The 27,658-nt window shown below is 42.4% G+C and overlaps 1 protein-coding gene across 1 annotated transcript; it reads right to left on the bottom strand.

The window, feature by feature from the left end:
- Window positions 1–312: 312 nt before the first annotated feature.
- On the bottom strand, window positions 313–21,135 carry MACROH2A2 (macroH2A.2 histone; the record flags this gene model as incomplete). Its single annotated transcript, XM_082311357.1, has 8 exons — window positions 313–478; window positions 4,125–4,299; window positions 6,377–6,466; window positions 7,405–7,504; window positions 9,272–9,382; window positions 11,012–11,209; window positions 12,637–12,743; window positions 20,964–21,135. 8 exons carry the CDS (start codon window positions 21,133–21,135, stop codon window positions 313–315), a joined length of 1,119 nt encoding a protein of 372 aa, XP_082167483.1.
- Window positions 21,136–27,658: the final 6,523 nt, after the last annotated feature.

Raw genomic sequence — 27,658 nt, 5'->3', positions numbered from 1 at the left:
TCACTACAAATCTAAAATGAGGTTACTCTTTAAAAACTTCTAAACTAAAGTAACAAGGGACACTAAACAAACTCCTGAAAAGAGATGGTAACTCAATTGCTTAAGGTGATATAAATGGCTAGAGGATGCTGACAGCATGAAGAAAGCGGACTAAACCCCTCTCATCTCTAGTCACAGCTCTTCATCAAGTCACAACACATCACACTACTACCACTCCCCCTCCTCATCACATTGAAAAAATAAAACCCACCTCTAATGCTTTTAATGCTACTCAAGTTTGTTGAAAAATAAAGTTTCATTTGGCTGCCATTGCTACTTCGTGTCTAGCTTGGCCATTTCTTGCACATAGATGCCAATACTTTCACTGTCGAAGAGCAGAAAGTAAATGTTCTTCAAGGAGGAAGAGCTGGTGCCGTCAAAATGGGTGGAAATAGCTCTTAGAGTCACCTGGGCTGCCGTCTGTTTGGGGAAGCAGTTTCTATGTGGTAGGGGAAGAAAACAGAACAAGTGAGTGTCAGCCACCTGTGCAAGCATTATGCACACATGATGCTGAAAGGAACAAGCCATAGCTGTACCAACTACAGGCTGCTGTTAACATAGTGCCAGGTGCAGTTTTGCAATGTGTAAATCCCAGAAGCAAACCCCAGCGTTTTGATAGCAATATTCATCTGCTGCTGTATTAGTTTCCTTGCTGGTATAGTTACTGTTTTCATTTTTTTCTACTTTTTATAAGCACACAAAGTTTTTTAACACTCTCCCTTAGAATTAAACTTTTCCGTGCCATGCGGCGCAGGCTAAAAGTTTCAAGGGATGTTTTTTTTTTTTTTTAGCTGAAAACTAAAAAAAAAAAAAATTAAAAAAAATCAACTACTTTTAGCTGACTTCCTCACTCTGTCATTAAAAATACTTTGCTTGAGACTTCAGTGAAAATAATTGAAATTACAACCCCAAGCCAAATTAAGGCCAAGACGCATTCATTCATTCATTTTGATGGTAATATTCTCTCACCTACAATCTGAAAAGCTAAAAGCTACCAGTCTTTACAGTAAGTGGACTTTTCAACTGTGCGGACATCTCTTGGGGCACCTGGTCCACACCCTTGAGATTCCAGTTTCTTGGCAGTAGCATTTTTTCCATCTTAATCATTCTCATACTCCTTGTCAAGTCCCAAAACCATTCAGCTGCAACACAGTTCCTTCGCCCTCATCTCCATGCTACAAGGCAACCGGCTGAAAGCACTTCACAAAGAGCACAGTTACTATGAAGGTCAGCTGCTTTGCATCTCTGTTTATATAAAAATATGACTGCTATAATACTGGACATAATTTTAAGAACTGTTCTACAGTTTGAACTTGATGCCTGTCTAATGAAACACTCTGCCTTGCAGTATGCTCCTGCTTAGGAAGGTCTCCACATAGTTCTGCTTGTCTAACACTAAACAGATCGCTTGACCTAGAAAGCATGCCTTCCTGAAGCGATACATGTGTGTCTCTGCCACTGACATCTGGAGGGCAGGATACTCTCCTGCATTCCCTGCTGGAGTTTCTCTGCTACCTGACAACGCTTGTAATAATAGTTCTGCTGATTTCGCACAACACTGAAGAGTGTCGACGCAGTGCTTGCTACAGGAGCATGTAGGAAGCCACGTACCTTGGAGAGTTTGGATGAGACTTTACTGGGACACAGCGAATTGTTTGAAGGTGAGTTAAGATCCAGCTGAGATTTCAGGTGGGTCTTTGGGCATAACTCTGCTGGCTGCTCTTGAGTTTAATGCCTGCTATTTAGATTCTACTGCATGATAATGCTCCAGAGGAAGTTAGATCCATGCCAAAAAAACTGGCCAGCACAACCTAGCCCATGTCCTTCCTCTGAGGCAGGATTACATATAACTTTTCTGCTTCTGAAAAAAGTTCATCTAACCTATACTTAAAGATCTTCAGTGATGGGGCTACATCAGAATACACAGATAAGCCATCCCAGTGAGTAAGAATCCTTACACTTGAAAAATTATTGTATTTCTTTTAATAGCATCCAGAGCTGCCTTTGCAGTGTTTTTTTTTTTCTTTTTTCCCCCATCTCTGATAGCACTGTGATGTGCATTTGTTTTTAGTTCCCCTTCTAAGTTTAGGACTACTTACTTCTCCTCACTCAATTTCATGTTAGTCATTTCAGACTACTTATCATATTCATATTAAAAACCATCCAAAAAGAGCTTGGAAACTGGTCATCAACAACTGCTGTATCCATATTCACTGTAATCCAAATGATTACTAGCAAACAGACTTTCCTACTTTTAGTCCCTGGACAGCATCTGCAGCAACCCAGCTAATACACCTTTCTGGCAGCAAGCTGTCTTTTGACTTTTTGAAAACATTTTTCAGCTAATTTATACCTGCTTCACAGCACAAGTCATTTCATCTAAACTGCATTTCTCTATTTTTTAATGACAAGATCATAGAGGTGAAAAGCCCTGGCAGAATTGAGATATCCCACGTATTGCTACATTATACTAGTTACTGTAAACAGTCCTTAAGATGGAACAGAGGAAACATGAAAATTCAAAGAGCTGATACAGCCAAATTCCTGATCTACCCAACAAAACCAGCATTTCTTGTGCAGACATGTAGGTGGAATAAAATGACAGCAAAACCATTAAGTCCTATTTGAAAAACTCTGCCTTTTTTCAGACAAATTTGAGGTCCTTTGATAAATAAAGCGTAAACCAGCAGCACCTGGTAAGACTTACTCTATTTTCTGTTAGCAGGAGTAATTGTAAGAGCAATAGAGAGTGAAATGGAACTAAGCAGCAGAAGGATCTGCACTAAGACTAATGCTCCAACACTGGATTATTCTTAGATAATGCTCATAGGAGACATGAGGTCTATAGAGACTATTTCTATTGGCCTTAAAAGCTACAGTTCATTTTTGAAAGTGGAACTTTGTTATTAAAGAGTGGTAAAACAATTTATCACATTTTGCTTTGACTGAACACTATAAACAAAAAGATCTGTGTAAAAAGGAAGAAAAATCATTAAAAATTGTACTGCTCCCCTATTTATTCTTTTGTCCTGATCCATAAAAATATTATTTTGTCTTGAAAAGTGTCTGTGTAAAAACAGCATTTTCATCTGCTGTGTATTCAGTGACGTGTGGTCATTTCACTGGTCAAAACTCAGTTTTACTTTCATTTTATTCACTGCCGTGCCAACACAACTGGACTGTACTATGTACTCTACTCTTTGGGCATTACTAACAAAATCAGTAGTTACATTTCAAATTAAACATAAGCGTGCAAACTCCAACACGGAAGAGCAACTTCTGCAGTTAGCAGGGCTTGTAAGGTTTCTTGTGATCAGAGACCAAGCAAGATTAATGAATGTCAGTTAAAAAAAAAAAAAAAAGAAAAAAAAAGAAAAAAAAAGAAAAAGATAAATGCTTTGGATTTCTTGGTTAAGCACATTTTATTTGCTAGTTATTGAGAAAAAAAGGTGTAGTTTCACAGTAAGTTTCATAGTTCCCCTTTTAAAGCAGAACTATAGTTGAGAAACATTGATTTTCTTTTGAAAGAAAACATTTTGTGTGACTAGTCTGTTTAATATATATTCTCAGGATGACTTAAGTGAACACCTCACATTTACCTAGCTCAGGTTGCATCACTGTTACTTGCCTTCAGTATTATGCTGGTATAATCTTATTAGTACGAATGTAGTTTTAATAAGATTCAGAACAGCAAAATGAAAGGACTTAAAAACGTAGGTGGTGCAAGCCCATAGAAGAAGAATGAAAATTACTGCCTAGCAATAGAAAACACAGGAAGTCCACTCAGCTCTCCTGCGGGTTAGCCGATTTCTCTATATAAAGGCTTTCTGGTCGTTGCATGCAAATACTGCACTTCAAGCTCCTTTAATCTGAAGCACGGTGTCAGACGGCACCTGCCACAGCTCTCTCTGTAGGCAAGGTCAGCCTCTTTCATGCCACAGACCAGAGGGTACCTCTCGATCACAGCAGCAGCTCTCTGACAGAGAGAAGTATCTCTCTCTATATATATCTCTCTGTATACCATATATCTCTCTCTATACCATTGCTACCCAATACAGAATCCTCCTATGCAAAAAGAGTCATACCTGCCACTGGGAAATGGGGGGAAAGCCACAGACTTCAACTTCTTGTCTTCGGCAGCTGTTAAGCAGTTCTTTATAGTCTCTTCAAGCTGCTCTTCACACTTGTCTGAGCCCCACTGTGGGATGTGACAGTGGATGACAAACTTTGCTGCTAGGCCGCTAGACTGAGTAAGTGCAGCTAACACAAACAAAAATATAACATTTAGTTTTGAACAGAAACCACCCTGCAATGACCTCTCAATCCAACGTAGTTTCTTAATTACATTATCTCTCCAAAGAAATACATCAGGGATTAAAATATGCCACAATGGCTCACTTGCAATCATAATCTGTCTGTCTCGTCATTACTTTTGTGATCAATTTGTTATTTCTTTGGAGAGCAAAGAACCCAGGGCTCATTTGGTTAACAAACAAAATCAATAATATTTTTTAGCTTTCTTATTCAGCATGGCCTCTGGATTTGTTTTATGCAAAGTATCAAAACCTTGCACTGAACACAGTATCATTAATCCCCCAATAGACATTTCTGCAGTGCTGTCACAGCCTTATCTGAATGCATTGCACAAATATCTTGCATCATCGTTACAGCTCCAGAGTGTTAGGGAGTAATATTTAGACCCACTTCACAACTGGGTAGTTTCAGGCAACGACACGAAAATCAAAGATGTTTGTTGAAAGTCTCCACCAGTTATGTCCAATTAGGAATCTCGGATTAATTTTTCAGAAAGCGTAATACTTCTCCAGGACCTGCAGAGTCCACAGCATGGCATCAGTTTGCCTTTCTTGCAATTGTGATCATTAGCACTTCTGAAAATCTTGGTCTCGGGAATCTCAGGTTAAACACCCTGAAATTAGCTGTGCGATTAATGCCCAAGGATGAAAAACTTGGATTTATTCACTTGTCCACCATCACAGAGGAATTCTGTTGCAGGCACAGGAGAATTCTGTTGCAGGCACAGGAGAAATCTGTCCAACGTTTCACTGTGCCACTTAAATTTCAACCAGAAGCGAAACGTCGGGCCTTTAACTATAGGGAGCAAAGTGACCGAAAACAACACAGGTATCCTGTGAGCAGCACTTGAATTCAAGCCCATGAGGCTGGAGCTCAAGTGTTTGCAGTAGACCTCCAGCAATTAACAACCATTTATTATCGCTTGCCTCAAAAACAGTAGAGGGGGCAATTTCAAACATAGCAACACAACACAGTGCTTGAGAGCATACACATTCCTATCTATTAAACTCAGGTTATCTTCTTTCCTGGGACTGGCTTAATAGCATAAAAGGAGTCTATTTTCTAGTTAGGTACTGATGTTGACAGAGAAAAGTAGTTTACTTTGATGTTATGGCATATATTTTTGATTCATTGCAAAAGTGAAGCAAAGTATCTTGTACAAAATTCTCCCTGTCATTTGAGATTATAAAACTAGGCTATTCATTTAGGAAATTTTAAAAACTAGCCTATTTAAAGCACTTAGTTTCTTGGGTATTGAGATACTAGGCCAAATAAGGCACTGGAAGATATATTGTAACTTCTCTCCATCTGCCCTCCAGCCACCTTCAACCCCTATGAATTGGTTTAATTTGTTGATGAAGGAAGACAATCTCAAACCCCAAACTATTCACTGCTACCGATGTGCTAAACATTTGAAGGGAGCTCTTCTGTAATTTCTATTTCTATAATGTAGCTGTAGTGCCTGGGAGAAGAGCAGCAATTTCTCTTCCAAAAAGCATGTCAGTTCTGAAGATTGTATCACATCTTTATTTGTGTTCAAAGTAGGGTAATCGTTTGGATTATACTGTTCATCAAATATGCATAAAGCAGGATAATTTATAAACTATCACTGTTCTTATACCTCTTCTATTAGACTGAGAGCCGTTTCTGATCCTCACTAAGGAACACAATACAAAAATACGACAGGAAAGATGGCACAAAGGTGACAGCAGAAGTTTTCCTTAATTTTTGGACCCTCACAGATAGAAATTGCCTAAGGTAAATTAATCAGCCTGCTGTAACTTATGGTGGCACCTAGAAGCTCAAAGACTGGATGTGCACAGCACACAGGTATCCTATTATTCTTCCTTTTTTTTTTTCCCTAGGCAGGCTGTCCATATCAGGAACAGCTTTGAACAAGAAACAGAAGCATTTACATCACATAAGCAAAGGCACATATATAATCAAGAACAGATCAGAATGTCTGGAGAAAAGAACATATGGAATGAGCTGTTTCCAAAAAAGAGCGTAGTATCCTTTTTACCTTCAGCAACTTCCAAAGGTCCTTGAGATTTGCGAAGCTCTTTCACAGTTTCTAAAAATTCTTTCCCTCCAGCCTTTTCCAATGCCTTGCCTGCAAGGACACAGAGCAAAAGGCCTTGGCTTCAAAGTATCAGCATAGAAAAACAACTCTGTTATTCAAAAGAAGAACACCATACACGTATTATCCTGTTTCCTTCTATCAGCAGCAGCTGAAGTTTATGTTTACCACTCCATCTAGCCACAGATAAAGTTTACTTTTTGTTGGTTTTGAAAATCCCTGTATGTTATTACTAGAAATTACTTTAATATAATTATCTGTAAGGATGCTATCTTACTCTGGCTTATGGCTAAACCAGTGAAGAGTGGGATTTTCAGGACTCAGATTTTCAGCCTCCAAAATCAGCTCAACATACAAATCCTACTACTTTCTGAAATAAACACAGCTGGGATGCCAGTGAAGGTCTTGATGACCAACTGTATAAAACAATGATCCAAAAGCCTGTTACTGGATTCTGTGCCTCTCTATGCAACTGACTGCATATCTCTTTTTTTACCTCCCTCTTGCTTCAATTTCCGTATTTGTGCACCAGCAGTAATAGTATTTCCTTATTTCACATGAGCAGTATAAGGCTTTGTACACAAATATTTCTAAAGTATGTAAAATCCTACAATGAAAAGCATAATTAGAAGAGTTATTAATATATAATTTTCATCACAGAATTTTCAGAGGCAAATGTAAAAATAATCCAATAAAGACCGCAATAATGATTATTTACACCTTTGCTGCTCATGTGCTTGAACAAATTATCTGTGTTTTGATTGTCGTAAGCCATCATTAAAAAAAGATAAATTAGTGATTAGCCTGTTATACCTAGTCAGATCCAGTCTGATTTTCAGAAGTGGTGTAAGTGATATTTTATGGCCTGGGGAAGATTCAGATGAAACAGGACAGGATCTCAGCAGGCAGCTAGTAGACCAGCTACTGTTCCAACTCTAGATCTGTTTTTTCTGCACGTAGCAGAGCCTCACCTATTTCCTCCTTGAGGTCTATTTCAGCAGTTGTAGGGTGAACGATGCCTTCTACTTTCATGGAGCCAATATGGCTGATGTCACTCTGTGTCAGAGAAAGCTGTAAAATAATAATAAGAGAGTAGAGAAAAAAAAAAAAGTAATCCGAGTGCAAAATTATTTCCATACCAAAAAAACTAAAATGAAAGAAGGCTGGATTCAGTCTTTCAGAGATCAGTAGTTTTATTGTGTTTAATATGTGTGATTCTGATTTTTAGCCTTTACTTAAGCACACCACTCAGATTGTTTTATGATATGCCCACAGCTTGGGAGCTTGCTCCAGAAGAAGTTACTGCTAGAAAATTCATGTTCTAGCATCACACTTTGAAGAGAAAAGGCTGACTTTGGAAATGCTTTTGTTTAAAGAGAAAAATACTAAAATTAAAAAGCTTTTCTCCTGTAGAAAACACTTGCCCCCAGTAAACTACTGCAGGGACTGAGAAGAAGGGCTGAATGCTATCCTGATCTATAAAGGCTTCATCACCCAAGTAATTAATTTCCCTTTGACTTCCTAGCGTAAATAAAATAAGGAATGCTTTACCCTGTATCCATCTGGATACAGGAACTGGCCAAAACTCAATGTCTTAAGGTGCTCAAAAAAGGCTGCTCCCCAGATTTCACAGCCTCATCACTTTGAGCAATAACAGAGGACAGAAACCCTAAAAAACATTAAAAAGACTTTAGAGTTGCTGAACATGTGCCCAGCATGCCTCATTTCTTCCAAGATACACTGTAGTATTTATGTCCTAACCAGAACAATAAGCACTGCCCATTTTACAGAAGAAAGTGAGAAGCTGCACAGATTCTGGAGGAACTTAGGACAGGACTGAACTCTAATAAAGGAGATCCAAGTTTCATCTAACCTAGCCAGATTACTGCTTTTAGCAATCTTTTGGATCTAGTTTGTGTCTGGTCCATTCTAGACCACTGCTTTAGCAAGAGATGGGATCAGGTGGACCAAACTCTTAAGCGCTGTAGCAAAGGTATTAACAGGGTATACCATCAGTACAGGGGGCTTACAGAAGCAGTTTCAGGAAGAACGCTTTTTCCAGATGACTTTACTATTGGAAATACTGCTACTACTACTAAATAATCTTGACTAGATCTCCATAGTTAATTCTGTAGGAAAACCTCCAGTTTCATTCACAGGGTCCAAAAATTAAGGAAGGCCAAATCTCTCCCTCTTGATGAGTACAGCGAAAAACAAATAAAAATGGGACAGACAGTTGGCTGGACACCAAGGACATGCAGGTATTTTGGTGGGACAGTTTTGTAACTCTGGCCAGGCAAGGTGTCATAGTCTGTGCTGAGATGGAGAAGTAGGCATGCCCTGCAGCTCTGGTGAGGTCCTCAGTTTGAACAGTGAGAGAGCAGCGCCCCACAGCCAACTTCCAGATGAAGGATCCAGGCTTCTGGCACAAACCAACATGTGGAAGTTCCGGGTGATCCTGGGACCTGGCCCAGAAATACTCTTTTATAAATAATAAATAGCCTAGAAGGTTAAACCTGGTTTGGCAGTATGCCAGGCACAACGCAGCCAAGTCCAAACTGAACAAAACTCTAATACAGCTTAGGCCAAGAAATGAATCAGTATGGTTCTCTATAGAGAAGAGAGGCTGGCCAGCATTATTCTTGGAAATCTTTTATCTGCAGACATATTTTTGAAACCCTTTACCATGCCCGTGACCTCAGTGAGTTTCGGCCTTAAATTTGGGACCACTAAGGGAGAACATAGAGAAGATTTTGTACTGGTGTTAGATAAAAAGCATCCTTCCATTTATGCTAGGCTCCATTGATGTGATCCCAATCCATTATAACTTTGTATTACCTTTTGTCCTGGCACAAGGCTCTTGGAGGACAAGATAGTGAAACCATCCCCAGGTCCATCTTCAGATGTTGAATTTGAAGCGCCTTCTTTTTCATTGTCCTTTTGTTTGTTCTATTTGGGGGGAGAAAAAAGCAAAAACTCTCAAAGGAAAGAAATCAACATTTACCATTATTCAGTAATGGATAGATTTAATCAGTTACTACAAACGTCATCTTCTCAGATCAATATATTACTCATAGCCTTTTAATCCCTAAAGATTATGTAACAGAGGTCTTCACTGTTTATGTAATGCTAAAACATCAGTGGTTCACCTGAGGCATTACGTACGTTTGTAGTCACATTAAGAGTCAGGGCACCCACATCCATCTGTAGTTTTACTAAGAATTAAGGTTGTATTTATGGGTGGGTGTGTGCTAGTTTATTTTTGCTGCTAACAGAGCAGAGTCCATACTAAATCAAACTTAGTAACTTAGTAGCCCAGTCAAATGCTCCAATCTGAAGGAAAAAACGACTTTATGATAAGAAAAAAAAATCCTAAGTCTCAGCTAAATCATAAATCTGAATCCATATTGACAGGAGCAAGCCATCATACCTCGATACAAGCAGTCAGAATTACAAAACGAAATAACAAATAGCTGAAGTTTGAAGGCAAAATCCCCTTTGTGGGACACACTCCTTCATGGAGCCTAGCTCCAGGAGCAGCAAACCTGTTCCTACGAGGGCTGCAGGAGCGTCTCTTCACATCTCTCAGTATTTGCTTTAAGATATATCAAGAAGCTAACTCTTCCTAACAAGACCCAAACTCTGCATGTGCACAATTCAAAGTAAGGTGGTAGCTGAGATCAATACACAGAGGCATCCTAGTAAGCATCCCATTAAGCAACTCTGTTTTCTTTTTAAAAGTTGTTTCTGCATATTCTCAGCAATGGAAATGTATTAAAGCTTAAAGGCCTCCAGAAAGATGGGCTTAACACAAGTTTAAAAAGCTTAGCTCAAAGCTTAATCTCATTTAATCCTACCCAATCAAAAATTTAGCAGTGTTTTAAGATGCATGCTCTGGAATGATAAACCAAGAGCACTGATCTGGGTTACTGCTTTACCAAATTAAACCATTTTGGATGGTGATAGAGGATGGGCAACCGTAAGGGAAGGTGCAGTGGTCAAGTTCTGATTCCTTTTTTCTTCTTGCAACTCTTTTAAAAAACATTAACAACAGCACACCTAATAACAGAAGAAACAAAGAGCTTGTCAAAATGACATCTATGTGCCATGTCAGGACAAGTTTTCTGGACAGCAAAAAATCTTTAACAGCAACCCGGTAACTGTACAAGGCTGAAGGTGTGACATCTCTCAAGTAGAAAATGTTTTAAAATACAGCTTCCTTTATTTTAAAAGATAGAGTTCACTGCCAAGCAGTTACTGTAGAGATAAAGAGATTCTACACAGTTATCAAGAAAGTATTGCAAAAAGGGTGATAGGGAAATCTGAAAAGTTTCCATCAAAGCTTTAAAGGTTTTTGTTATGAAAATTCATTACAAAATACTGTGTTTGCCTTTTATTTCTAAAGTTTAGAGAAAAAAAAAAATCCTGGTGTATCTATTATCAACTCCTACCTCCCATTTCCTGTTGTTACAAACAAACAATGCAGAAGCGCTGATTTATTCTTCCTAATAATCTTAGCTGGTTTTGATCCACTCCCTCTCCCCCACCTCTAGAATCCTGTATCTGCCTCATGCTTACCTTTTTGGATGTCCGGGCCTTGGTAGACTTTGCCTTCTTCCCACTCTTTTTGTTCACCATGGATTTCCTTCCCTTCTTCTCAGGAGTAGGTGAAAGGATGGTCTCAGATTTGCCTTTGGCACCCCGTTTCTTGGCTAGAAGCTCTGGCTGAATTCTGGGCAGGACACCTCCACTTGCAATAGTCACACCTTTTAGCAACTGCAAGGAGAAGCAATGTAAAGGAGCACATTACAGATTCTCTTAGTCTGCACTCAAGCTAGTTTTGCTAACTATATTACAAGTATGCAAGTACGTGTACTTCCCAAAGCATTGTACCTCACTTCCCAAAGCATTATACCTCGTCCCTTTACCATGAAAAAAAAACCAAACAAAAACTATGAGGGAGAAAATCCACAGTAACAAGAAACCTGGCAGGTCACAGCAAGGTCAGCCAGCACATCCCAGAGAACTCTGTTACTGTATGGGTCACTCACTCTTCTCTCTTCCAGTGCCGGTCTTCCTGCATACCTGTCCTTGGCGACTTACAAGCAGTGAGTGAGGGTAAGAGGAGATGATAAGCACCTGCAGGCCACTTGAAAAAAAAAAACAAACCAAAAAAACAAACGATTGCACCACAGCCCTGCTCAAAGAAGGACTGGTTGTAGAGCCCTTTGGCAGGGAAGCAGAGTCAGTGAAAGCAAACATGAGCCCCAAGAACCTGTTTTGCAGAGGTGAACAGTAGGAAAGGGCTGTGATATTAGCTGGAGGACAAAATCTGGCTAATTCCTAACGGACAACAGTAGGTGTAGTCCCCAGTTCACAGGCTAGTGACCAGCGCCACAGAGTGGGGAATGGGCTGGTAGTGTTAGCATGCTTTTCCCTCTCTCCTGGCCTCTGTTTTGACTTTGCAGTCAAACTGACTAGAAACAGAGCTAGATGACTTCATAGGCACTGTATTTTCATTATTTAAAGCAGTCAAATTAAGTGCAGGAGTCTTTCAAAGTATGAATGATGTCATCCATCTTCACATGGGGCCAACCAAGAAGAGATCTTCTGATGCTGACTGAACCTTTCTAGCACCCCTGAATGCTGCAATTCACAGCCCATGCCATGATCTCTCTTCTCACTCAACACGTTTAGCAGAAGGGATCCCACCAGTGATCTTCAGAGTCAGAGCACCGCAGACCACAGTCTGGGTGCTAATAGGACCTGGGCATACAGAGGGGGAGGCAGACCTGGAGGCAGCAACAGCAGACTGAGCCAGACTCCTACCCAAGATGGGCCTCACAAACAGTGTAACAGAAAACACACATTTCTACAGCTTTTGGGAAAAGGTCTTCCATATGGCACATTTTCTTTAAGTATTGGATGTCCCTGAAGAAAAAATTAAGCATCAAGTGTACCCACTTGAACAGGACTCACAGGCTATGAAAAAAGCAAAATTTATATCCAGAGGATTTAAGATCAGCTATCTCGGAACCTTCTTTTTTGTTTGCTTTTATTCAAGTGGGCACAATCTTGTCTTCTTCTGCTCTAATAATTGTGTTCTCATTCACGTGTCAGACTAAACTGTTTTTAACCTTCCATGGTGGCAGCTTCATTCATGCCACAGCATGTAACTCTCACACTGAAATGTAAACGGGTACCTGATTCAGTTCCTCGTCATTTGCAACTGCCAGGAGGATGTGTCTGGGGGCAATTCTTCCTTTCTTGTTGTCTCGTGCTGCATTTCCTGCTAATTCTAGAATTTCAGCTGTAAACACATCGAGATAAAAATGAGTAACAAAAATGCAACTTATGTACACCCTATATACACATTTTACATTCCTTCTTAATATCCATTTACCTTTTCAGGGGTGTTGCCCAATATAAATGGTCTTTGCTACAGAAAGGCAGAAACCAAGCCACATTCAATCTGTTTGTAAATTTACATAAAATAAGTTGTCCTTCCTAATTCCCTAAAGGATAGCTAGCAGAAAATATGCTAAGCTTGGTTCACATAACTTCTTTTACATGTCCCAAGTCAGAATTCTCTTTCATAAAAAGAAACACCCTATAAAAATGTATATCAGCAGTCCAAAATTTCACAGTAACCCTGTGACAATAAAACAGTAAAGCATGCAATGAAACCCCAAACCTATTACAGACAGTTCTGACAAAACAGCAAGGATTCTCAGGATCAGGTAAGATGAAGACTGAGGTGCATTTAAAGAAACACTTTGAAAGCCAACAAACTAGCCAGGCGATGCTGCAATTCTGCATTAAAGGGCATTGAAAAATCTGTGAGAAGCTTCATTTCAGAACAAGATATGAAAGGTTTGACTTAGAGGCAAGCAGAAACAACGTAAGAGCTTCAATGCATGAACTATTGGTAGAAAGTTCCTTCTACATCTCTGGGAACAGGAGGTCACTTCAAAAGTAGTTTCTCTAAATTTGCAATAACATTTATACTGTGACTAAAGTCACTGAGCTTTTTCTAATTGTTATAGAGGAAACTCAGACACATCCTTCTGAGTTTATTTAAACTGTAGCAATCAGTATAATTCATTAACTTACACAGTTTGGCCCCTACTAAGAAGTTATTTCCCATGTAAGAACTCTACTGAAACACTGAGAAGGAAGGAGAAGGGAATGTTTTGCTCCAAATAATCATAAAAATCATATTCACGCCTTGTTTCATTTTAAAAGAATCCAGTATCCCTGCCTTCTGGTTTTTGTTTTTTCTACTTATGTCTGTCAGTAACAGGGGTAAGAAAGTTACAGCCCATAAGTTTCCTATTAATGATATCTTACTCCTTTTTATCAACTAAATAAAGCACTGTAACTATTATAAAAAGAAGAACTTTCATGAAAAATCTAGTGGAAATCTACATAATGCTCTCTGGCTAAAATCTAAAGGATTTCAACAAGAAGTTTAGTTCTCAGTTCATGGGAAAAATAAAAGCTTTCAATTTCACTCAGTGAAAATAACAAAAGTGCATACTTGTCATCCAGTTTTCGCTACTATACAGCATACACACTTAATTGAATGTTGGAGATGTAAAAGCCATTGTTTAAAATTATGTGCATATTCACAGTGAATTGTTTAAGAAACAGCCAGTCTCTGTTGAAAATTTTCACAATTATTCATGCAAAACTTTCAAGAAACATTATCAAAGTTACAAAGGCAAGCACTTAAATTTTAGGAAATATTAGAACTGTGGTTGCGATAACTAGGCCACTGCCATGAGGAAAAAGCCATGTGCGATCGGACAATCGGAAATGGTATCACGCCATAAACACACACTGGGCCTACATTAAAAGTCAGGGCAGCAACCTCGGCTCTGGTATTCCCTAACTTTGGAGTGTTTGACTTGGACTTTGAAGAAGGAGACTGAAAAGAGATCCTGCATAATCCAGCTATATCCACCCCTGTGGGTGCTGCAGGGCTGGAAGTTTCAGACCCAACTCCCAGTCCTCTGCCAGTGAGGCTAATGCAGCAGCAGACAGCAGGGACACATTGCCATCCATTGTGCAGACCAGCAGAAAGCAAGAAAAGAGATTCAGACTTCTCACGTGGGTTTTGGAGATTGGTGCTGATAGCAGAGGAAGATTGCGTCAGGGGGAAAAAAAAAAAAAAAAAGCAACACATACTTACCTGCATGGTAACTGAAGTTCTTTCAGATGTGCCAACAACAGGCACATCCTGCTACCTGTGTGCTCACCCCACTCCCCCAGGTTCTGGGTCCTTTGGCCAGCAGCATCCTGATGGTGCACTCAAATGTCCTCTGCCTAATGTTAAGAGCAAAAAACGCAGAACACTCAAATGCCAGCCCTCTACCACAGGAGACCGGAAAGAAGGGAACCCAAGGCAGAGATGATGTATGTGGAATATGCATGTAACTTATCAAAGGATGCCAATTATTTGCATAGGTGAATAATTTCCTTACCTCCTTGTAACGATCGTCTATATGCATATTTTTCTAATGCTGGGGGCAAGGACTCAGTCTTAAGAATAGAAAATGGCACTTGCAAAATGCAACATCAAATCTAGAGGCTTTGGTTATCACATCCTCTGCTGATAGGAAAAGATCCCTAAAGAAACTGCTTTACATTTCAAGTAGAAACACCTTGAGAGCTGAGGTTACCTAAATTCTAAGGAAACTAGTCTGAGAATATAGGTCCTATAAAGAAGTCCTATACTATAACAAGCTCTCTTGATAATCGGGCATCTTGATGTTCTCAGACATAAGTTGGTTTTACTTTACATCCTCTCAGCAGCAGACATTAAGAATTAAAGTGAAATCTGAAATAATCTTGCTTCCCTCAAGATTCAAAATCCACACAAGATGCCTCCACACTGGAAACATTACTTCAGATTCAGACGTGTTCAGCGCAGATGGCTAAAAGCTCATTTACGTACTACACGGTTCACCTTAGCCTCAGATAGACATCAAATGTATGTCAACAGAGCAATGCTCAGATCTGTCCACTGAGTCTACACAACGCCCAGTCTTATTAATAGAGCCTTTTCTCCTGTTTGATAAGCACTCGGGTCGAGGGAAGAACATAACTGTCTTCCAACTGACACAAGCAGCGGCCAAGCTATAACCTGAATGGGATTACATCTTCTCATCCTGTGATGTACAGGAAAAAGAGATTTCTTTAGCTGATGGATCAACAGATGTGGAGCGTCTGGGAACTAAAAGCATCATAGCCAGGCCAAAGCTATTTGTTCAGCTGAGCTCAGCCTGCTTTTGTGACATGCTCAGCTGGACTGATAAGAAAGATACATAAGAACTACTGATAGCAGAATCGGAAAGATTTCAGACAGGTTATCTTGTTTTCCACTTCCCCTTTAGGATAAGTTTTGACAGTTGCTGTTACACTAGCATGTACAAATCTACCCAATAATACCTTTGCTCTGAAAAGACGTATCAGATGATGGAGTCCTTGGTCCTCCATTTGCAAGTGGAAAAGTATCTGCTCGATTTGTCTCTTGACGGCAGATGAGTGAAACAGACAGAGGAGTATGCCAGCTGATGTTCTTTCAAGGAGGAGGTAGTTGCTGGTGTTGTGTTCTGCCCTAATTTAGAGAAGATGGCTTTCCACTGACATCTTCTGCGAGTTCCTCTGACCAGCACACCATTCACGTCTTCAGCTTTCTAAGCAAGAGGCATCTGTATTCTTTGCCTACATTTTGGGAAGGTGCATTACAGGACACATGCAGTTGATGTTTGATTTAGATGATGATGACTGTAGTCAGCCCTGTGCACACTCAGAGCATAGTCTGGCATGCATCTGTTGCAAAGTCCATAAATCCAATGGGACCGAGGCCAATTTTTCATGGAGTTTTAACTCTGAAGCCAGTGGGGCCCAACACTGTTCCAGTAAACACAACCTTCTGGATAGGAATTAAGCTGCAGTTTTGCAATATGATTTTCAAGCCTAAGATATAAAACAGCATAGAGAGATTATAAAAAAAAGCCTCAGGACACTGATGAGATCTTCTTCACATTAGCTAATCAGTCAAGGTAAAAGTACTTCTTCTTGAGATACACTGCAGTGATTGCTGGCATTTTAACAATGGGGTTGATAAGCCAAAGTGCAGATTTGGCGTTGATAATGGCTGCGCGGGGCAGCCACACTCAATCTTGCATACAAAGGGAAAAATGGGGATCTAGTAGCTCATGACACAGAGCACATACCAAAGTCAAAAGGCAGTCTGAACCACATGGCAACTGGGAATAAGGATGCTCAAGATGTATATGCACCATCCAGAAGATGCTAGTCAAGAGGCTCGGTGCTTCAGGGCAACACAAACATAGGCCATCACAGACCACGTGCACGGCTGATCGCTCACAGGCGAATCGCCGGTCCATGTGAGGCCCTGGATGAATGCAATCAGACAGCTCTGGTTCTCTTTGACCCTTCCAGCCTCATCCACCTTGCCCCTATCCCAGCCGTGACTTGCTTTCCCAGCTCCACAGCCCATTCTCCTTTCCTTGGCAATCCACACCGGAGACTTCTATCTCAGTTGCCTTTCCTGGACAGTCTCCATTTCTCCTGTCTACTCCTCTCAGTTATAGTAATACTCAGGCTCAATCTTCCTTTCTAGGTTCTTCATTATCAGCACTCCCTCCATCCAAGCCTTGGCCTATGCCCTATTTTTCAAACTTACTCTTCAGCTTCCTGGCAGGATTTTTGGACACATCTATTTGCCCACTGGTCATCATTTCAGCTCTCCCCACTAGCCAGATCCATCCCAGTCTCTGACATCAGTATTCTTCTCCCATAACCATCGTCTCCCCAAAATGTTATGATCTGTTCCCAGTCTCCTTCTCTGACCAATGTGGAACCTGTTCCCAGTCTCCCAGTCTGCTTATCCTGTTAATTCCAGCCTGCCCTTCCCACCTTACAGACAGTAAGTAGGATTAGCTTCTCCTTCAACTCCTATTCATGTATTCCCTGCCTTCAGTCCCAAACCTCTTGCCACCCGCCTCTGTGCATTCTTTGCCTTCACATTAGATTGCTTCCTCCCCTGCGCTGCCCAGTATTGCTGAGACCACAGAAAGCCCACTCCCTGCTCTCAGTGCTGTGACCAGGAGCAGCCAGGGAGAGCAGTGAGAGTGAAAGTCCTTCTGAGCACCTGTAGCCACGGGCTGAAGCCTGCTCAGCCACTTCATGGAGTGGCCCGTGCGCAGTCCTATCACACCTCGGAGCTGAGAGGTTGAGGCATGCTCCGTTGCTCTGGGGCAAAGATGCATAGGCAGTCTGGGCAGCACTGGGAGCTTAGAGAGGCTGGAGCATGCTCAGTGAGGACCAAGTCTTCAGAGATTTTAGCTGTTAAACATCAAAGAAGTCTCTGCTGAGCATGAGCAATCTGTGTTTTTTCAAAGTTACAGCTTGGCCAAAGACAGCAGATTTCTCTGAGATGGCAGAGACCACCCTTCCCCTTTCATAAAGCATCAAGTCTCTGCTCAAACGCAGAGAAGCAGCCAGGCATTTAGAGTAGAAGTTCTCATGAATGTTTTAACATAACAAAAAAAACACAGTTCAACCTGCTTCTGTGAAACAGTTGATGAACCAGACTCCCTTAATTTCCACCCTCCCAGCTTTAGCCTGAAGCAGATCCCCTGTATGCAGACTTTCAGCCTGAGTAGCCACCATTTCATAGTTGCAAGTCCATGAGAGAAAACCAGAATTTGTAATAGGAAGTATCAGATCATGTCAAGAAATGTTACCAGTTTGATATATAATACCCCCTTTGACAACTGTCTTGGAAAAACACATTTTGTTTCTAAAGGCTTCCCAAAACCAAAGACTATATTCACACATACATACTAGGAATAACCAGATCAGCAGGGTTAGATGTTGCAACACTGTTTTTTAATTGAACTATCCACCTTCGTAATCTTTTCAAACAAAACTCTGGATAAAGCACAGAAACTTTGGTTTGGAAAGACCACTATCCACAAGAAATACATGTTTTCTTAGAAACACTACTCCATTCTATTAAAATATATACAGGGTTGGGGTGAGGGGGGGTTCTCTCTCTGCTGAACCAAGCGGCTTAAAATAACATTCTGTTACAATTTATGTGGGCCCCTAGCCTACACATCTAGCAATTCTCTTGCCTGGTTGACTACACATTCTTTTTTTCTAAAACAAGGTGTAGGCCCACACATAATCTGCCCTTACCATATTAATGATTTCAATTAAACTGCACTTACTAGCCAGAAGCAGAGCCAAGCTATACACTGTTCTAGATCAGATAATAGGCAAACAGTGCTGCGCTGTATGTTATAAAAAGATGACTATAACTCCGTCTGCACTACTGAAGTGCTGCATGTACCAGATGTGCTGTTAACAATTTATTACTCCACCTTGTAATAATTGCCACAGTTCAGAACAAGCATCTCCAAGTGTTTATCCTAGAAACTCCTTTGAATGCTGTGGATCCCTGTGGAGTGGGAAAAAGAAAAAAGTATTCTTCCCCAGACTGAGGGTCAGAAGAGTCATTATGCAGCACGTTATTCAGTTATAAAAGTTAGTGCAGTTTCCAAAATGCATGTAATGTGGTTTTCATCTTGCAACACCCAGACATCCAGAAGTTTGTAGATGACTTCTAAGCAATTCACAATCAATGATAAAGTAAAGCAAACACACCTTGCTATAGAGAAATTCATATTTATGACATTCCTGGAGAGGCCTGAACCTCCACTAGAAAACATACAGAGGCCTACCAACAAAAACAAGGTTGAAAATCACTGTGGTAGAGCAGGGGAGCTACAAGAGCTATGAATCCTCCATCTCCACCTTTCCCCCCATCTCCCTGCAGCCTCTGAAGCATCCCTGCTGAATAGCACTCCATGTTGCAGACAACCAAACAAGCTCTCCAAGTCACGGACTTCCCCGGTACAGCACAACTGCACCAGCTCCACTGAGAGACAGATTTCTGCAGTTACAAGACTTCATTTTTAATGTATGAAACCAGATTGTGCAAATATGAGTATACGTATGTTCTTAATGAAGTGAAAGATCTTCTCCAAAATCACTTAGAGAACTGATCTTTCTCTGTGATGCAATGATCTTAATACAAACATGTTTGTTCTTACACAGTAAAAAAATAAAATAAAATCAAACAAGCAGGAGAGATGCTCACCATCTTGGATTTTGATTCTGCTTTTCAGTGGTGTTTTGCTTTATTTTAAAACCAGCTCCTTTTCTGGACTTATCTCTTGAAGGAGCTGGGGGTGAACATAAAAGCAAGCTTAAACATTTTTATATTTCTTCCACATAAGCAATACTTTTTCACTCCAACTCCAGAAGTAGCCTCGGGGCGGGGGTGGGTGGGGGTGGGGCAGAAAAATCAATTCTCATCCTGCAACTGATCAGCACAAAATGTGGAAGTTTCTGTAACGTACTATTAGGCAGCATCAGAAATTTAAGTTATTAATAGTGAAATTATCACTATTTCAGATTTTCTCCACACCTTTGAAAGGAAACAGTGCTTTTATTGTCTGGCAGTGAGAATAAGCTTTCATATGTAAAAAAAGACAGCAATGTTTGCATAAAGACTGACGTGCTGTTACATGGACAACCAGGCTCCGTGCAAGCTTCTTCCATGCCACTTTGGCAATAAACTATGCTCCTGAAACACAACCTACTCAACTAATTCCATCCGGGCTTGTGACTCCTCACAGATTCTCTAATGCACCTCAGTCTTGATCTGTAACATCTAAGTAATCTGAACCAGAATCCTCTCTCCACCGGGCTCTGTAACAATTTGCTAAGGTGCTATTTTTCATAATTAAATAAGAAACCGAGCAGATATGATCATAGGACAGTCTGAAATAGTGCAATACATCACAGTATATTGCAGTGTATTGTATCACCATGTGACACTTGCCCCTTCCTCTGAGGTCAGTTTTAAAAAGGAAGAGAAAATAAAACTCGAGGTATGTGGAAAGATTTAAACCCTGACACAGTTTCTTCACACACTTAGGCAAGCCAAAAGGATTTTTAAAATACAAATGAACCACCTCCATATTTCACAACACTTTGACACTGTTCTGCAAGGAGAAATGCAGCCAGCAAAACAGAGTTTGTTCACTTAAAAAGCACAGCAGATGTACAAGGTGGGTTTGCTTTTTTCCCTCCTGTTATTCACATCCAGGTATATCAAAAGCCTAATTCATATCGGTTTTCTCTTTCACAGAAACTACCTAGATGTGACTCCTCACTCTGCAAAGCAATAAAAAATAATCCTTCCACCTAGAGACCAAGCATGGTGCCCCTAAAGGAGAAAAATTCCATCCTCAGCCTCTTCAAAAAGCAAATTAATCTCCTTAGTGTTTTAAGCAAATTTCAACAAATCCTGCACCTGCACAGCCTGATTTTCAGAAGTGCTGAACACATTCATATCCCATCCCATGGATATCCCTGGCTTCTATGTGTGATCAGCACTTCCAGGACCAGGTTCTTGGTTTACCTGCTAGGTACTCTATGACAGCTGCCATGTAAACTGGTGCTCCAACACCTATCCGGTATTTGTATGTTCCTTTCTTTAAGTAGCGCATCATCCTCCCCACAGGGAAAATAACACCCGCCCTGCTCGAGCGTGAGAGTTTGGACATTTTTTTCTTCCCACTTCGGCCCGACATCTTGTAGCTTTGTGCTTTTCAATTTGCTGGTGATTCTTATCCCCTTGCTCCAATCCAAAAGCTGCAAGAGAAAAGAAACAGGATTGGTGTTCAGCATGTGAGAAACATCTTTATACATTATCTCGTTCGTCCAGAAGAAAAAATCCAAACCCATTCTCAATACCTGTTAAAGCCAAGGCATTATTAACTAAAATTTGGATAACTGGAACATTTGCTATAGCTTTTCTTTTGACCACTGCGGTGTAGCAACATTACAGAAAAAGTGGTTTGGAGAATATAACAAAAAAAAAAAACAAAAAAAAATAAAATTAAATGCACATTAAATGATTTTTAAAAAAAACAAACAAACAAAACCAAATCACACCAAGGCAGACATTCGCAGCATGGCAGATTTCCATGCTGATTGTTAAGTTTAGCAAGTTATAAACAGCTGAGAAGTACTGGCATAATGGACAGCATTAAACAAGCTGAAAAGCAGATACTGGTGCCACCTGTAAGTGGAGGAAGTTGTGCTGCTTGCACAGGAGAAGATAAAACCTACCTACGAACACACTGCTTCTTCACAGGTCTTTTATACGGGGAATTTCACATGCATGGCTGAAGAGGAGAAGCAGGCAAGCAGCTATGCTTCAAGCGCCTCCCCTCACACTGCTCTGGCCTCAGGAACTGAGCCCCGGGGGCCAGCTCACAGGCTTCACCGCCTTCATAATTCTCTCTGGATCACCTTCACAGCAGCTCCTGGGAGCCCCAGAAGCCTTCCTCCACAGAGCTAAGGGGAGGTCTTTAATCTCTCATCTTAAAAGGACTGGCTACCAGGTTTTTCTCTCCATCAAGCTCTCTGAAGATGTGGTTTTTCCCTGCATTAAGAGCCAATCTAGTCTGTATATAGGAGCAAAGAAAACAAATCTCATTTTCTCCTTGTTTTTCTGGCACCAGGGAGATAGCAGGTAAATGGACGACAAACCCTGGAGTCAGCCACTCCAAAGCGCGCATGCGGTCATAGTTATACCCCTAGTTTTCACACTCGGTCACATAATGGGGAAGTTTTAACTCTGTGCCCAAAAATTGTTTTTAACTCCATTTTGATAGCTGCCCTGGTGGCCTAATTATGATCCTGGTTACTACACAATAGATCAAGATTCACTCCTCTGAAATAAATGAAGAGCGTGTCTGCCACAAATGGTATTTCTGTCAATGAAGACACAGCTACTTAATTCCCAGTATTCATTCGTCTCAATGAAACAGGGAAACAAAAGGAGGGAGATAATTTGAAAAATATTACGATGACTTTAGGTGATACTGTTAAATTTTATCACAATCTGGATTTTAAATAGCCTTCCAAAAAAAAAAAAAAAAAAAAGTCATTTGACACCACTGCAAGCCCTTGGGAACAATCAAGATTCATCCAAGGAGGGCACAGAAATCTGTGTTTTGTTCTTATCCTGCTTATTACAAATCAAGTGCATAGACAACGAGGGTCACCTGTCCTATATGAAGCCAGACATTCACAGAAACCAGCTCATGCATGACAGCCAAATTCAAGGGTGGGTTTCTATGATAACCTAACTGGAACGCTAGTTTCATTATGATATCAAGGAAATAAAATCACCACAGGGTCTGCAGGTATCTATAGAACCCTGGCGTGTCCTTGTTTATCAGCCAGATAATTTTTTCTTTCTGCGTGCGATATGTGGGCATGATAACAAAAGTTGGGAAAGATTAAACCAGTAAACCTATCAGACATGGACACCTCAAAACTGATGCTGCTCATCATCCCACTCCGAGTTCCCTGCAAACTGCCAACCTGGAATCACGAGTGGTGGTAAAAGAGCTCATAAACTGCCGCTTGCAAGTGCGGATTAAAGGCAATGGCCACTTCAAACAGATACAACTGGAAAAAATTCTCAAGCAATCCATTAATTGCATTGATGCAGGAGTAACCAGTTGTGTAGAACAGGGAACAATTGCTAGGAAGCAACTCCACTGATTAGGACCAGCAGGTTACGGGGCGGGGGTAGAGCTGTTGTGAAAATGCAAACCTTGCATCAAGGTATGTAAGCCAGAGGACAGCCAGTGCCGAGCTGAGGAGCTACATCCAACGGCAGATACCGCACTTCAGGCACGCAGAGCAACGAGAATCTAGAGGAGAGTGATAAGAACGATCGGACGGCTGACACAAACTAAAAAGGAAGGCAAAAAGAAGTGGGGAAACATGATAATGGTTTTCAGAGATGTAAAAGGCTGCTTCGAAGGTGGAGGGAAGTTCCCTAGAAAAGTGACAGGAGAAGAGTGGGACTCTTACAAAAGCTGTGTAGCAGGGAGGGGAGCAGAGCACTGGACTCAGTCAGATGGGGAGGTGGTAGAATCCTCCTGCCAGGAGAACTTTAAAACCGTTAGAGAACATATGTGAGAAACGGCACAGGCAGCGCTGGGTCTGCCTTGGACAGGACACTGGGCGAGACGATCTCTCAAGGTCCCTTCCTCCAGCCCTCTTGCTCAATGAAATTTGCAATTTGTGACAAACCCTTTATAAACTTTCAATTTCATATCATGCTACCGATTAACCTTTATAAAGTGTCCTTTTCAGTTCGTGATAACTGACATTCAAATTAATGAAGAACTGTAGGCTGGGAATTGGGTTTCTAGCCATCAGAGGAGAGAACTTCTGGAACAGCCTTCTCTTATGAGTAATATGTGCAACAATAACTCATTTTAAGGTGGAACTTAATAAATGTATGCACTAGGCTACAATCTGATTCCTGCAATACCGGCAGGACAGTTTCATCACCCGAGAGTTCAGTCCTGCGCTGAAATCCCTACAGAGAGCCATGCTGAAAGAGCACACTACAAACAATCATGTGTCAAAATCATATTAAGCTAACCTCTCATATATTTGCTCCTGTAGTACTAAATCCCAACTGCGTGTAAATCAATGAAAAAAAAGCAAACATCATGAGGTTGCATCCACAGAAAATACCGCGGTTGCACTTGATCTCTGTGATGGAAAATCAAAACATATTTGTAGAACTAAGCACACTGCTCGGGGGCATGCAGTTGCATTATATACATTTCTGTTTAATTAATCACTTCTGGCTCATTCTTCTGTTGCCTCACTGAACTTTCCACCTCCGTCTCTACCCCTTTATTTTTCCCTTCTCTCTCACAGCAGGTCTTTCTTAGCCATTTTTCCCCCTGCTGCCAAGGCAACCTTTGGAATCCCAAAACATTTTTCCACATACACTGCAGGTAACAGATCAGGTACGCTTGCGGAATTTTGTGGGAGCCTAAATACAAATGAGGTTTCAAAAGCCTGCTAACACTGTCCCTCTCTTCTTTGCAGCTTACACAGACCAGTGCGTACTGGGGAGTGGCATATACAACCGCATGTTCTTGTCTTGTCTTGTCTCCTACGGGAGGTGATCGTTGGTAGGAGAAGCAAGATACGGCTTAGTCACATCTACTAGAAAACAACTCCTGTGGACCTGGACAAAGAAATGTGGTACGCTGGGGTTGGAAGTATCTACGCTAGACACTTTGGAGGGTGGATGCTAAGGGAATGGTTCACAGGCTCAGGTGACTGTCGGTCCTTGGGATCTCGAAGCTCTCTCACACAGAAGAGCTACGCCTGGTCTGCAGTGAGGCCCCAGGGGTTCGTGCCCTGCTGGCTCATTCCTCCCACAGGCAGGGGTTCGGTTTACCTTGGAGGATGCACACCAGCTCAGCCCTGACACCATTACGTGATGCACTCACCTGAACTGCTCCAAAACTGCAAACAGCTGGAGAGCTACAAGTTGAGCACTGCCATCCTAATTGTTCTCTTCGGATGATACAGCTTAGCAGTTGCAAAGTACTTGAGTCTACCCACATGAGTTCCCTCTCTGCCAGCTGATTCATCGTCTCTACATTTGCCCTTATAAACTACAGTCTCCATTAAAAAAATACAGTCATGCCATTTATGTGAAGTCCATCCTAGCTGACTTATAACCGCGTCTATATCTGGCTACTATGACATCATGAGGCTTGGGCAATTTAAAGCAATTAGTGTTTCCAATCCCTTAATTGGTCACGGCACACTCCTACTCTGCCACAACTCCAACGTCCCTGTGTTGCTATGGGGGATTTAGTAGCTACCAGATCTCCCGGAGCTCTCTACAACATGATGAAAATAGGGTAGACTTTTGCAAGCTGGGCCTTCCTCTGTGAATTAAATCTTCTTCAGAGCCCAAAACAACAAGCAGCACTTTCCTTCTGCCCACTGGAAAAAAAGCTCTACCTCCCCACTTCTCTCGGATGGGTCTGCTGGCCACTGGGAGGGTCCCTCTGCTACGGACGCTGCCACCCCGCCTTCTTCCACCATGGTTATCGGCACAGGGTGATGGCTGCTCCACACAGACACTGGAGCAAGAGACTGCCCCAGCGCATTGCTCTCACCACTGTGCAATTCACATCCCACACCACATCCTGACAGACCAAGGATTACCAAAGCAACCTTAAAACCACTTTCCAGTCCTTCCTACACGGATGCTCAGAACAACAAAATCTCATAATCATCTTTAGGCGGTAAGGACACCTATCATTTTTAGAAAAGTAAGAATAACCTGCAGACACAGAAACAGACTGCGACCTCCAAGTAAGCCTGAACTTGAAAAGATGGCCAGGAAGCAGTTTCAGAGATTAACATGTCAAGATCCAGCAAGAAAGCATGGATGCACATCAGAAAGTTCAGTGTGGTACAAAATGCCTAAGATATATCAAATCTAAATTTTTTCTCTAAGAAAAATCACAGAAAACAATAAAAGAAAAGAAAGCTTAGTTTGCACAACGTAGCACCAAAACTGTTGCAACACCGATGGAGAAAAGTAAATTCTGGCCATTCCTCTTCACATTCCAGATCACGCACAAGACAGAAGCAAGCTAAGATAATAGCTACACCAAATATGAAATGCACACTAGCACCTAGTTATCACTAAGTATTTGAGCAATGATCAGATAAATTCCCAGTCAGATTAAAACAGCTGGCATTGCAGCTTATCCTTCTGGACTTTACAGGCGGCTACAACGTCATTTGGCAGACTAAAATTTAGCACAGCGTGCCAAGTGCCCTCCTTCAGACAACCAGAGGTTCAGAAGTGGGCATCACACTGGGAGCCACGCCAGAAGCTCACACGGGCTAAAACGCTCCGGCACGGCTGGATGCCGACCTCTGTGTCCTGGCTCGCAGAACTAACGCCTGAGTCTTTGCAAGACTTTGTACCGGAACCGTTTCTACTGAGTGTATTCACCGATGACACCTTGGACACCGTTTCCAGATGGTTCACGTGCGCTTGGCATCTAGGAGTCTCGACTTCCAAATATTGAGAAAACTTGCAGTCAGCAGGCAAAGACTGAAATCAAGGACATGCAGGATTATCAACACACCTGCACTTTCCTCACCTCCAGCTTAAGATCTATTTGAACAATTAGGACTTAACAAGCAATCCAAAGACATTATACCTAGGGGTCAACTTAGACTGTGCACTCATATACAAACGCCACTTTGTGAAAATAACTCAGAAGGCCTAAAGCAGAAACTTGTTACCTGAATAAATCGGTAAGGCACAACCAATGTGCAAACATAGTGCTATTCAGTGGGCAAGCAATACATCTCCTGGACTCAGCCTACTCCAAACTGACAGACACAGAATGCGTTCCTACTGAAAGCAGTTTCACAGGCACACTGAAGCCAGAAAAACCCAGGGGGTCCTTGCAGAGGCAGCTTCCCCTCACGGAGGCTGACCCCCGTGGCACAGCACGGCCCGCAGGCTGAGGGGATGGGCCCCGGTACTGACTCAGACCGAGTCTTCCTTCGCCCTTGCTGAGAGCTGCCGAGCCCGGGGGGCCAACCCAGCCACCGGCAGGCCCCTGGAGCCCCCTCAGAGGGGCCCGCCGAGGAGCGCGGCCGTTAGCGGCCGTTGGCAGCCCCGCCCCGCGCACGCCACGCCACGCCACGCCGTTGCCTGGACACACCCGCCCCGCCCACTCGGCTTCAGAGCACCGGCGCGCGCTCCCATTGGCCGCCCGCAGCGCCGGGAGCGCGGCCCGAGGTCGGCGGGCCCCGCCCCGCCCCCGCCCGCTGATTGGCCACCGCGCCGGCCCCACCTGCGCGCGGGGCGGCCACAGCGGAGCCCGGGCTCGGAAGGGAGCGCGCGGATTGGCCGGGAGTCGGTGAGCTACGGGAAAGGGGCGGGGCGGCTCGGCGGCCGGCCGCGCAGGCGCCCTGAGGCGCGGCGGCGGGGGGGAGTGGCCGTTGGCTTTCCCGCGCAAACGCTCCCCCCCACCCTCCCCTCGGCGGGCTCTCTCCCGCCGTCACGGAGCCTTCGCCCGGTGCCTGTGAGGGGCGGCGGCGGCCGCCGCCGGGCGCGTCCCCGGAAGGGGAAGTGCTGCGGCTTCGCCCGGCTGCGGGGCGAAGGGGGGAGGGAGGCAGCGAACGAGAGCCGCAGGCGCGCGGGGCTCGCGGCCCCCCTCCCCCCCCGCCGCCCCCCGG

Source organism: Platalea leucorodia (genome assembly GCF_965183815.1).
Source record: "Platalea leucorodia genome assembly, chromosome: 4".
In the NCBI taxonomy this organism is placed as follows: Eukaryota; Metazoa; Chordata; class Aves; order Pelecaniformes; family Threskiornithidae; genus Platalea; species Platalea leucorodia.
Note: the sequence above shows the minus strand (reverse complement) of the source record. Positions and strands in the feature narration are given on the sequence as shown.